Genomic DNA, 13,542 nt, shown 5'->3' with positions numbered 1-13,542 from the left:
CATTGCATATTTGGCAAGCATTCTGTGACTCCTCATAAGAGGAGAACTCCCCAGAATAGAGCACTGCTTGATCTAGTGCACACTGATTTGTGTGAGATGCCACAGTTATCACTAGGGGGTGCAAAGTATTTTATTACTTTTATTGATGATGCCACACGCAAAGTGTGGGTCAATTTCTTGAAGCATAAGAGCGATGCCTTAGATGCTTTCAAGAAGTTTGTCGCTCAGGTTGAGAATCGGACAGGTCGTAGGCTGAAATGCCTCAGATCCGATAATGGGGGTGAGTATGTGTCACATGCTTTTGTACAGTTTTGTGAAGCTAAGGGCATTAAACAGGAACTCACAGCCCCTCATAATGCATCTCAAAATGGTGTAAGTGAGCGGATGAATCGAACTATTCAGGAGAAGGTTCGATGTATGTTGTCTTATGCTGCATTACCCCATGGCTTTTGGGCAGAAGCCGTGCAAACAGCAGTTCACATTATTAACAGGTCGCCAAACAAGGCTTTGGAGTTGAAAGTGGCAGAGGAGGTGTGGTCTGGCAAGCCACCTTCATATAAGCACTTACGTGTGTTTGGCTGCGAGTGCTTTGCTTATATACGCAAAGAACTGCCCCAGCAAGTAGCAACGGATTTGAATCTATGGGACATCTTGTAGCAGCCACATCATGTGCAGCCCCGTACACCTGCGCTCCTGACCTGCCATGTCAGCACCTGTTTTCTTTGTTCTCCTCATCTGCCACGTGTCAACTCTCCAACCGAAGTTGGCGCATCTTGGTTAACCGGTGTTAACCCTCTTGGCGCATGCCAAGTCTTGTTGACCGTAGTCAGCTCTGTGGCTCTCTGGTTAACCGCAGTTAACCCTCTTGGTAATAAACCAAGTCTCCCCGGTTTACTTGACTAGAGTCAAGTATCTTTGACCGTAGTTAATCCTTTGACCATAATTAACACATATAAAACTCTTTAATTATGATCAAATAAATGGTCAACTATACTTTGACTTAGGATATTTACATTGTGGTGACATTCTTTGGTAGACTCTGGTTGTGCATTTACATCCCAGGAAGGGATTTAACTTGTCTAGTTTGCTGTGTTTTTTGAGTTTTCTGGCAAAAATGGCTCAGAACAACCTCAATGAGGTGTTTGGAGTCCTCACACAGGAGGATAAGTTGAATGGTACAAACTACTCCTTGTGAAGTTTTATGGTTCGCAACATCTTGATTGGCAGACATCTTTGGGATTATGTCAATGGAGATGAGGCAAGGCCAGATTCTGTGGTTTCACCTGTCACTCCTACAGCTGGAGGCAGGGGTAGAGGTCAAAATGCAGCACAAGTAATTGGAGCAGCTGCTGTTGCAGTGGCTCCCACAGCAGAGCAGAAACGATGGGATTCTAGGGATGCACAAGCTCTTTCTATGATTTTTCTTTATGTCAAGAGGTTATTATTCCTCACATTCGGTCATGCAAACCTCAAAGGCAGCTTGGGAGATTTTAGAGAGTATGTTTGCAGCAAGAAATGATGCCAGAGTTTCCTTTCTGAAGAGAGAGCTATCTCATACGCATATGGATGAGGGAGATTCCAGAATGCTCACCTCACAAAACTTCAGGATTTGAGGGAGCAGTTGCTGAATATAGATGAAGTTATTCCGGAGTCAGAGATGATTACCATCACTCTGAATTCTCTTCTTGAGTCTTATCTTGGTTTCCACACCTCATTGAATTTGTCATTGAGGGGGGGCAGCAATCCTCTCTCTTTTCATGAGTTGGTAGGACTTCTATTGCAGGAAGAGCAGACAAGAAGATATATGGCAACACGGGCTGGCGAGCATGCCATGCTTTCTGAGTTTAGGCCCAAAGGAAAAGGGCAGCAAAAGCAACATGCCAATCAGCCCACACATCAACATAAAACAACCCTCTTATAAGGCTAAGGGTGATGCAGAGAAGCCTAAAAAGAAGGGCATTTGTCACTACTGTAAGAAGCCGGTCATTACATTGGTGAATGCAAGAAGCGCATAGCTAAAGAAAAGAAAAGGGATTCAGGTATGGCTGTCTCAAATGCATCAACTCCTAATGCACACGATGGAGGAGATGTTACAGCTAACTTTGTGGAAGAGCACTATGCCTTTTTGTCCTGCATTTCGAATTCTTCAGTGGATAGTTTAGATACTACAGCTACTATTGAGGATGACCCATATGCTTTCTTGACTTGTAGTTATGACCCTTCAAAGGATGCATGCTCTCTCAGTGTCAATGAGACACTGAATACTTGGTATTTTGATAGTGGTGCTTCTAAGCACATCACTTCTAAGAAGAGCCTTTTTGCATTGGAGCAGCTGCTACTGCAGTGGCTCCCATAGCAGAGCAGAAACGATGGGATTCTAGGGATGCACAAGCTCTTTCTGTGATTTCTCTTTATGTCAAGAGGTTCATTATTCCTCACATTCGGTCATGCAAATCTCAAAGCTAGCTTGGGAGATTTTAGAGAGTATGTTTGTAGCAAGAAATGATGCCAGAGTTTCCTTTTTGAAGAGAGAGCTATCTCATATGCATATGGATGAGGGAGATTCCAGAATGCTCACCTCACAAAATTTCAGGATTTGAGGGAGCAGTTGCTGAATATAGATGAAGTTATTCCGGATTTAGAGATGATTACCATCACTCTGAATTCTCTTCCTGAGTCTTATCTTGGTTTCCACACCTCATTGAATTTGTCATATTAAGGGGGGGCACTGAATTTATCATATTAAGGGGGGGCAGCAATCCTCTCTTTTCATGAGTTGGTAGGACTTCTATTGCAGGACTTCTGTTGCAGGAAGAGCAGACACGACGAAATATGGCAACACGGGCTGGCAAGCATGCCATGCTTTCTAAGTTTAAGCTCAAGGGAAAAGGGCAACAAAAGCAACATGCCAATCAGCCCGCACATCAGCATAAAGTTGATTCAGGACAGCCCTCTTATAAGGCTAAGGGTGATGCAGATAAGCCTAAAAAGAAGGGCATTTGTCACTACTACAAGAAGCCAGGTCATTATATTGGTGAATGCAAGAAGCACATAGCTAAAGAAAAGAAAAGGGATTCAGATATGGCTGTGTCAGATGCATCAGCTCCTCATGCACATGATGGGGGAGATGTTACAGCCAACTTTGCGGAAGAGCACTATGCCTTTTTGTCTTGCATTTAAGATTTTTCAGCTGGTAGTTCGGATACTATAGCCAGTACTGAGGATGATCCTTATGCTTTCTTGACTTGCATTATGATCCTTCAAAGGATGCATACTCTCTCAGTATTAATGAGACACTGAATACTTGGTATTTTGATAGTGGTGCTTCTAAGCACATCAATTCTAAGAAGAGTCTTTTTGCATCTCTGCATCCTCCACCTACTAAAAAGAAGGTGACTTGCGCAAATAATTCTTCTTATTTAGTGTGTGGAGTGGAGGACATCATCCTCACATCCACTGATGGCACAGATTTCAGAATTACAGATGTTCTTTATGTGCTAGGTATAAAGAAGAATTTGCTGTCAGTGTCCTCTCTCAATAGAGGAGGATTTCAGGTCATATTTGATGATGCTAAGTGTGCAGTAAGAGACAAAGAGAATGATGTTCTCTGGCACTTTGTATCGAGATCTTTTTCAGCTTGACATATATGAGAAAAGATCCGATCTTGCACTTTTGGTGAGCACTCCCACTGCTGCGATGCAGAATGCAGAGTTATGGCATGCCAGATATGGGAACATGAGCTATGGCAGCTTAATGACACTTCAGAAGCATGCTATGGTTGATGCATTGCCTCCTTTGGAGTCACCTCCTCCTCATGCATGTGAGGGTTGCATCCTTAGCAAGATGCATAGATTTCCTTTTAAAAAGGATGGTGCAGTAAGAGCTACTCGAAAATTACAGCTGATACACAGTGATGTTTGCGGTCCCATGAGAACACTTGCTTTTGGTGGTTATCTCTATTATGTTACATTCATAGATGACTTAACCAATTATACTTGGATCTATGGTCTTAGGCAAAATCAGAAGTGTTTATGCATTTCAAACACTTTGTGGCTATGGTTGAGAATGAGACAGGACTCAAGGTGCAGACACTTCGCACAGATAGAGGGAGGGGAGTATATGTCTCATGAGTTTGAGGTATTTTTGAAGGAGAAAGGCATCACGCATCAGCTTACAGTGAGGCTTACATCTGAGCAAAATGGCAAAGCTGAGCGCAAGAATCACACTCTTATGGAGATGGATGGATGCATTTCACTAGTAAGAAGTTGCCTCACAGGTTTTGGCTCAAAGGCCTCATGTTTGCAAATTATGTTTTGAATCGGGCTCCCACAAAGGCTTTGAAGACAATCACTCCCTATGAGGCATGGCATGGGAGAAAGCCTTCAGTGGATCACTTTAGAGTTTTTGGTTGTGTTTGCTTTGCCCATGTGCCTGTGGAGTTTTGACATAAGTTGTCAGATAAGGCACTTAAATGCATTTTTGTAGGGTATAGTGCACAAAGCAAAGGCTATCGTCTCTACAATCCTGCTTCTCGCAAGATTTTTGTGAGTAGAGATGTTGTATTTTCAGAGAATTCAGCACATACACATGCTGAATTTACTATTCCAGCTTCTTCAGATGATGTTTTTGAGGGGATGCTTCCTATAGCATTTGGTTCCCCAGCTGAGGCTCATGCTGAAAATCAGAATTTACAGCAACCTCCTCCTAATCTACATGCCCCGATTCAGCCACATGCTGATTTTGTACCTCCACAGGGTGTGGATGAAGTTGTTAGGCAAGAGATTCAAGAGATACATGCAGAGCCAAAACAGTTCCAAATTGGTTGCTTCAGACTCTCAGGGAGAGTAGAGGCTGGAGGCACCATTGCCTGGCAGGACTCGCAGTGTAGTAAGGCACGCAGGGGGGGCTCTTTTTGTTGAGATAGCTTATGCAGGTACTCTTCTTGATGAAGAAGAACCTAACTCTTTTGAAGAAGCCAAGGATAATGTGCATTGGATGCATGCCATGCACAATGAATTGCAGTCCATTGAGAAAAATCAGACTTGGGATGTTGTGGATTTGCCACCATGTAAGCATGCCATTGGTAGCAAATGGGTTTTCAAAGTGAGAAGGAAGCCAGATGGGTCCATTGACAGGTACAAGGCAAGGCTGGTTGCCAAAGGCTATGCATAGGAGAAGGGCATATATTATGAGGAGACTTTTGCTCCTACATCCCGGATGACCACCATCAGGTCAGTTATTGCCTTGGCTGCAAATTTTGTTTGGAATGTCCATTAGTTGGACATAAAAACAGCTTTCCTTAATGGGGACTTGCAGGAAGAGGTTTATGTCAAACAATCTCCCGGATTTGAACTTTCTGGCAATGCACTTCAAGTTTGCAAGCTTAATAAAGCTTTATATGGGCTGAAATAAGCGCCACGTGCATGGTATGCCAATATTGATGCATTCCTGGCAAGTAAGGGCTTACATGATAGTCCCACGGAAAGCACCCTCTACATCAAGAAGGATGGGGGGGATATTTTGGTCATCATTCTTTATATAGATGGCATGCTGCTCACAAGGTCAAATGAGGAAATAATTGCAGATTTCAAAGCTGAGTTGAAAGCTGAATTTGACATGACAGATTTGGGCATGTTAAATTTTTGTTTAGGGATCCAGTTAATACAAGACAAGCGTGGCATCGTTATGTCTCAATCCAAGTATGTGCAAAAGCTCTTGGATAGGTTCAACATGCATGATTGTAAGCCTATAGCCACTCCCATGGAGCCGGGGCTGAAGCTTACTATGTATGATGCAGGTGAATCAGTGGATGTCACACTTTACAGCCAGGCTGTTGGATGCCTCTTCTATTTGTGCAATATAAGGCCTGATAATCAGTATGCAGCATCTCAGGTGAGCAGGTATATGCACAGCCCAAAGACAAGCCCAAAGACAACACATTGGCAGGCTGCAAAACGCATCTTCCATTATTTGCAAGGCACAAAGTCCTATGGCTTGATGTTTCCCAGGGGGAGTGACTTGCAGATTCATGCTTACAGTGATTCAGATTGGGCTCGAGACTATGATACCAGGCAGTCCACTAGTGGTACATGTTTCTTTTTGGGCAAAGCTTGCATTTCTTGGCTGAGCAAGAAGCAATCTACAGTGGCTACTTTCTCATGTGAAGCTGAGTACATGGCAGCTTTCACAGCGACAGTTGAATGTGTTTGGCTGCGTCGTTTGTTCGTTGATCTTTGTTTATCTCTTATTGGAGGGTCTTTCTTCAATTCTCACTGGTAGTCAGAGTGCTATAGCAGTGACAAAGAATCCTGTGTTTCATGCTCGCACGAAGCACATTGAGGTGCATTATCATTATGTCAGAGAGAAGTTGCACGCAGGGGAGATCAATATGATCTATGTGTCAACACATGACAATGTTGCAGACATCTTCACCAAAGCACTTCCACGTGAGCAGTTTGAGGCATTTCACAGTGCCCTAAACTTACCTCCTTTTGGTGATTGATCACTACCTTGTACACCACATTGGCATTGCAGGGGGGTGTTAGAATTATTATCATATTCTAGGCAGTGGCCAATGTATTGTAATAAGTAGGCTAGGGGCACCTTTTCCCTCATTGAGGTTTTTCCCCCTAACCATAGTCCCTAACAATAGTCCAATCCCTAACTACGGTTAGTGGATAGGATAGGGTTTTGTCACTTAGACAAAACCCCTCACTCTGATTTTGTACTCATTCATTCTATTCAGTTATTCAGTACACTTACGTTTGCTCACACTCTTGCTCTCTACTCTCCCTATTCTCACACTTGTATGTGGGATATGGCTAAGGGGTTCACTGCCGTGTGGCAGCCCCACAGCGTGCTTGCTTTAGAGCGCTTGGGCTTGGATTGCCCATGGATCATCAAGTGGTCCCAACACAAGGGAAGATCCCAGAAGATTTCATTTTGCCGCACAGACAATTTGAGGATAATTCTTTTATTGTCTTTAGGTATGGCCTTTAATATTCTCAACCATTAAGTATGCCTTCGCTTTGGAGATACCTAGTACCCTTCTGTGAATTTAAAAAGTTTGTGGCTAACCTGAATTAAACTTTTAAGGATAGCTTGGCTCTTACGACCTTATTGGCCCCTAACTTTCCCTAGAAGCATACTCTTGGCCTTTTGTTGGTATACAGTAAACGTTTGGATCTTCTAATACCGTCCTCTCTTTTTTGTTTTGACGCACAAAGTTCTCTGATGATGTTTTACTGACGTTACATGTTCTAGAACTAATTTACTCTCAATGTGGCCTATTGCTGCAAGCTTGTGCTGAAGCTCTGTGGGACTGGCCTATGAAACTAAGATGAAGAGATGATTTTTAAAGGATTGGCTTTTCATGATTATTCTTAAGAGTTCTTTTACAGCACATAAACTTTCTTTATCCTTATTCTTTCAGCCATGACAACTTTGTTTTTTCCATTTTAGTGTGGGCTGATCATGGTGATAATATTAGCATCCAGTATTCTGGGACATCTGCTCTGAAAGGAGATTTTGTAAGGTACATTTCATTTATATTCGAGCACGTCTATGAGGAGATTGTCTAGGGATAACGCCATTCATTGTCTAGTACTGCTGTGAGTGTAGAATCAGCATTCTTTAACGTACAAAAGAGTCGTCTCTGAAGTTCTTGTTTGGGACTCTAACTGTATTCTTTGCTGTATGGCAAGGTCTTCCCATATTGTTGAAGCTTCTCTGTAAGCTTTGTGTGATAGTAGGAACTAATTATCTGTATTGAAATTGTGCTCGGTCAATATGTGTTGGAGAAAAAATCGCATTCAAAGACTTGAAAGTCTATTGTTTGAGTCGCTAGTTTGTCTACTAAAGGGGTCTCTTTGAGTCTTGTTTGTGTTTCCTGTTTGCTCGTTTTACACTGGTGGATAGGGGAACCTGTGTCCTTTATTGGGTGCGTTGCCTGCATCTCCACTATTGTTCATTAGGTAGTTTGCCTTGTGGGCAGTCACCTTATCTTCAGTTTGAATTTGTGCACCGTTTGATGCATGTCATTAATAAAAGTCCTCAACCTCTCCAGGCATGGGAAGAGAACAGTTTATGGTATCATTAAGGATGGTTACAGTGCTCTTGCTCGCTACTACTATAATAACCTTCATGATGGCAGAAAACAGGTTTGTGTCTAACTAGACCTTTGCATTGTATTGCAGTTTGGCTTGCATTTTTTGGGTGCCTGATTCAATCACAAAACTTGCAGGATGCTCTTGACTTGGCAGCTGGACATTATGCTGTGAGTCGAGGATTCACATTTCGACCTGAAAGAAAAGGAATAGAGAATTTTGCAGTAAGTATTGTTTATAGAGTAAACAAAGCATGAAAATGAGAAAATCGTCCTACATTTTGACGATGCTGATTCTTTAGTACCATGGAAGTTTGTTATTGAGCTGTATGGACCCATGCAAATCATTTGACTGTTTTAAAACCCAGTTGCAGAAATGTCCATTTGCAAACCATCTTTACCATTTACCTTTTCTTATTAGGTTGTATAGATCTATTAAATCGTTTTGGAATATCAAATATCTCGAACTGGTTTTCAAAACAACTTGCAGACAATGTCCATTTGCTTTATTTCATCGATAATCTGGTTTATGAAGACTGCACGTACATGAAGCAATGCTAGAGAGTTTTCAAGGAAATGCAAATTGAGCTCGTCTTACCAAAATCAAGAGGCATTGGACCAATCATAAAGGTGGCTGTGACAATCAACGTTGTCAGCTTTGAAGCAATCAATAATCATGGCATCTGAGCTGTGAAGGAAAAAAGGTTTTGCAAATAAGTTTAGACTGACACTCTGGCCTCTAGTTAGCCCAATAATAGTAGCAGACTATTAGGAGCTTAAGTCTTGTAGATTGCTCCAGAAGATGAGATTTCCAAGGAAAGAGCTTGCGTTGATCAGGAATTTGCCTAGATCAGAAGTCAACACAGAAGTCAACACTGACAAGATCTTGAATGAAAAATCGAGAACTATCAAAGTAGCCATGTTCTGAAGTGATGATGGAGTCTGGAGCCATTCCATTCAAATGGTTCCTAAAGATGTTCATGGTAAATAAGGTTGGAGAGTTGAGGAAAAATGTCTTCTCGAAGCCAGTAGCAACTGAGATCAACACAAATCAATTGAAACCAATCCCACGCAATAGCTTAGGGAAGCGGTGGCACTTGATTTTCTGGTGATTCATTTTAACTTTTGTGGTCTATTGGGCAAAATTTTAGGACCTGGACACTGCCTTGAAGATATATGTAGTAGACTTTAATAAACTTTCTTTCTTTATATGAAAAGGGGATTAAGTGCACAAAAACCAATTTCAAACCCATAAAGAATACAAGGAGGGGAGTGCTAGATGACTTCAAACCTAATACCAAGGAATTACAGCAAATAGGAGAGCCTACAAATCAGTTACCTGAGCAATATCAATATAGAAACAAGTGGGGTATACTATACTTGGTTAAACAGAAGAAGATGTGGCAATCTTACAATGAGAAATCTATCAATAGCTGCCGAGGGATAGTTTTACAATCTGTTCATGGGCTTCGCAGAGTTTGCATGGTCTTTAATTTATGCATGACCACCTGACCATTTGTCGTATGGCTGAATTTTCCCAATCACATGACTATAAGAAGAAAAACAGATCCTCCAGACAGTGATGCTGGAATTCATCCCCCTTAGAAGTCCCTTTGCACAAGGAATTATGGCTGATTGGGTCAAGATTGGTATTGAACAATGTCAATTTTGATTATCTTGTAAAATAAAGGTCCAATCATGTGGCCTGGCCTCATAAAAGGCATCAAGTGGCCAACAATCTCATAATTCGGCCTCAACTGGCCAACAATGTTAATTGATACATCCTAGACTGAGTGCGAGCCACAGGCAAGGGATTCCTCTCAAACAGGTACAGATACTTGATTCTACTGAAGTCTGGGCTAGAGGATCTTGTAGCCCCTCCTAGCAGCCAACTGGGAAAAGTGGCTTGGACACTCCCTGAAAGGCCATCTCCAGTATATAAGATCTCACTCTGAGCTGAGCCCCTGGAAAAGCATACTCTTGAGTCTGATGCGTGCTAAGAAATCTGCTCAGGCTCCCTATATGATGGATCTTAAACATGTTTCTCTGTATTGACAAACTAATGGAGGCATGTAGGTCTTGTCAATGATATCATTGAAATAGGATAAGTTAGAATGGAATCAGGTATTATAAATATGACCTTTATCTTAATTTCTGGGATTAATATACACATTTGTCATAATCCATTTGTAAGATAGAATGGCACACATTGAATCTGTATCCTAGCTCAGATATGTAATTGTTCTGCTGCATTTTTTTGGCTTATTGATTGTCAATTTCTGGCAGAAAATTAATTGGCATTGTCATCTAATGGGGCAATGACTTTTTACTGCAGCATCTTCCACTCGTTTCTGCTATGATGGTTATTGGGATGACTTTCACTGCAATGTCATTAAGGCAAGGTAAGACAAAGGAGAGTCTAGAGGTCATGATAAAGTAACATGTTAGGCTCATCTCTTTCCTAACCGCAGCATCCTTTTCATCACTTTTGATTCCTCAATGGGATATCTTTAAGCCTCCTAATGTTTTGGTGAATGTTGAAATTTCCTATAAGTTTGCTTTTTTATGGGTTTGCATTGATGCTAGGTGTGTTTTTGTGCAGCAACACAGAATAAATACCAGTTGCTATACTCGTTGATCTGGTCTGGTTTGACTGTTGGCCTCTTGACACTAGTGCGAAGCAAGGGGCGGCTCTTCACTGATAGACCAGTTCTCTGCAAATTGTTTTAGTTAGTAAGGATGAGGACATACATTCTCTTAGTGCTATTTAAATGTGATCCCCCACACGGTTCTCATCCACTCCTATCTGATTGAACCCCAGATGGATGTACGGTCTGTTTCAACATATTATATGATGCCTGTATTGCTACTTTGAAATTCTTATTGTATTTGAAGCAAATACAAAACTATAAATTCATTATCATTCCATTTGAGCAGGTTCAGATGTTTGAAATTTTGTGGGCAAAGCATCTTCTCTCAAGATCTTAGCGTCTCCTATATAATGTGAATCAAGGCTCCCGCACACTTTTTAGTGAAAACTTTTGATTGATTATATTACAAGAGTAGCAACCTCAAAATGAGGCAGCCAAAAGTACATCAACTGAAAATCTCAGTGTATGCTAAATATACATCATGATCTATGCGGTGCATCTGCAAGCAATCAAAGAGGGATTGCTAAAGTCCAGAGTGCCCAATAGCGAACCCAAACAAAGAAAAGATGAAACTCTGGTCTGGGTGGATGAAAACCAAAGAGCCAGAAAGACTTCCCAAAAAGACTAGTCGGGAATCTCGCTTGCAGGCGCTGGCGAAGAAGATCGATGAACTCACGAGAACATGGACAAAACCAGAATAAATGAGGCGCTCGTGCACGCGCACGCGCGCGCGTGCACACACACACACACAGAGGACTCTATGGAAGGATAGAATTCAGAGTCTTTGGTGATCCTACTATTTCACTTCTCTCTTTCTTCAGGCAATCTTTCTATGATTGCTTGCAAACTAAGTACATAGATCATGACGTGTATCTGTCTTATATCAAGATCTTCTCGTGATGTATTTTCCCACATCTCGTCTTGTGATAACGATTCTGTAATATAAAGCAACAAAATTTTCACATATGTACCTACACACACACACACACACACACACACACTTTTTTTGTGTCTGTAATACTTCATATTACTGCGTGGGAAACCCCAAAAATAGATGAAAACCCACCATGAATTACAAAAAAGAAAAAGTACACAGGATCACCTGTCTAGAAGAGACAGGGAATGGACAAGAAACTGAAAACTTAAGGAGGAAAATATGAACCTACACACCTGTAGGCGGCGACATAAAAACAATATCCTCCAAATTCATCCCATGTACTACTAGAAAAGCATTGAGTGAAGTAGTAGTGCCATCAATAAAATGCAATTTCTTTTTACCTTTGTGATTCTTCTTGACATAAGTAAGAAGATATAATTGTTGAATCACTGGGTCAAAAACTTGTTGCAACACAGGATGGATATCCTCAAGTGTAAAAGTGCTTTTTGGTTGAGGAGAAGCATCCTGAGCTTTTTGTACTCTCAAATTCACAGTCTGTTCCACTGCATCACCAATCACTATATCCGACGGAGAAATATCCACCTGTGTATCTTGCTCTAGCAAATCCACATTCAGATCCTCATTACCATCAATAACTATATCCGAAGGAGAGAGATCCACTTGTAGCTCATAAGACTGTGATTCAATGGCTGGAAATGCCATACGAGATGCCACATTAATAGAATGAGACTGGTGAACCGAAGAGGGCTCTTGAGAGTCAAAAACATCAGCACCAGAAAATGTAAAGCTGGTCGAGGAAGAAGGATCATCAAGAGGAGCCTCTGGGGACATCTACAATTGAGATTCAGGCATAAGGGTATCTCGAAATGAAAGATCCCGGAAAGGATTCGACAAAGGAGTCAAAGGAGATAGTGACTAAAGCATTTTCCTTAGGCCGCTCTCGTCTCCATTCTTTTTTCTACGTGGGTTGCACTATTTCATCAAAGTCGAGATGAGGAGGAACTCGAGGGAGAGGCATAGTGCCCTTCACATTAAGATCTTGACTAGAGGATGAAGGGCAACAACGAGCGAAATGACCAATTTTTTTACACTTGTAACATGCATTTGGGAAAGAAGCAAACTGCAAAAGAATGCGAAAAGGATGTGCCAAATCATAATCAATATCCAAACATGAAGGTATGGGTTGATCCATATCCCATAGGATGTAGACTCGAATGTCCCTGCTTAAAACTAAAAATCTCGCTTGGGAAGATGTAGCCCTTTCCCCAACAAAGCTGCAATAACCGAAATATGCAAAAGGAGAGGTACCAGTGAGGTCGTGAGAGTGACCAAGACTGGAAAAATTTGATAAGATTCTTGGCTGGGTCAAAAAGAAGATCCCAAGGCATAACATAAGAAAAAAAGCCTGCACCAGGGACCCCTCCCATGTTTACGAGCTTATACACTGTGTCAACATCAACACAAGTAGCATAGTAGAAGTCTTTTCCCAAAAAAACAAAGGAGCCAATTCGATCTACACCAACTGTAGCCGAAGTCCAAGCACGCAACGAAACCGAATTTATGATTCGTCCCATGAAATAGAGGCAAACACCAAGCTGTTGCTCATGAGAAATAGTGTGAAGAAGAGACTCTACAAAGAGAGAGCGATTGAGCAACAAACTCGGATTCTAGGCTTCCAAAATAGAATCGTGACACAAATGTCGAAGAAGATCTTGTTGCAACGTGGAGAAGGAGAAATTTTGAGAATCCAACTTCACGGCCTTATCTAGCTGAGAGGAATTGAAAATTGAAGCCCTTTTCTTTTTACAACTATTTGTCACAAGATCAAGTGATTGGAAGACAAAAGGTGTGGATCTGTGAGCAGATGGAGAGACAAAAGGAGCTGCTTC

General features: G+C 41.6%; 1 protein-coding gene across 3 annotated transcripts in view; it reads left to right on the top strand.

Moving 5' to 3' along the window:
* LOC147896084 (phosphoinositide phosphatase SAC7-like) overlaps positions 1-11,016 on the top strand; it is a 169,867-nt gene extending 158,851 nt beyond the window's left edge. For 2 of the 3 annotated variants that reach the window (XM_087382439.1, XM_087382440.1), the window contains 5 exons: positions 7,462-7,534; positions 8,066-8,159; positions 8,243-8,329; positions 10,440-10,506; positions 10,707-11,015. In XM_087382439.1, coding sequence (XP_087238565.1) covers positions 7,462-7,534; positions 8,066-8,159; positions 8,243-8,329; positions 10,440-10,506; positions 10,707-10,834 — 449 coding nt within the window. In that variant the 3' untranslated portion in view covers positions 10,835-11,015. Of the gene's footprint in view, positions 1-7,461; positions 7,535-8,065; positions 8,160-8,242; positions 8,330-10,439; positions 10,507-10,706 lie in introns of all 3 variants that reach the window. The other variant, XM_087382441.1, reaches the window with a different exon arrangement.
* Positions 11,017-13,542: the final 2,526 nt, after the last annotated feature.

This window comes from Dipteris shenzhenensis, chromosome 12 (genome assembly GCF_047967505.1).
Source record: "Dipteris shenzhenensis isolate YYH24624 ecotype China chromosome 12, Dip_SZ_1.0, whole genome shotgun sequence".
In the NCBI taxonomy this organism is placed as follows: Eukaryota; Viridiplantae; Streptophyta; class Polypodiopsida; order Gleicheniales; family Dipteridaceae; genus Dipteris; species Dipteris shenzhenensis.
This window is presented reverse-complemented; position numbering and strand designations above follow the sequence as displayed.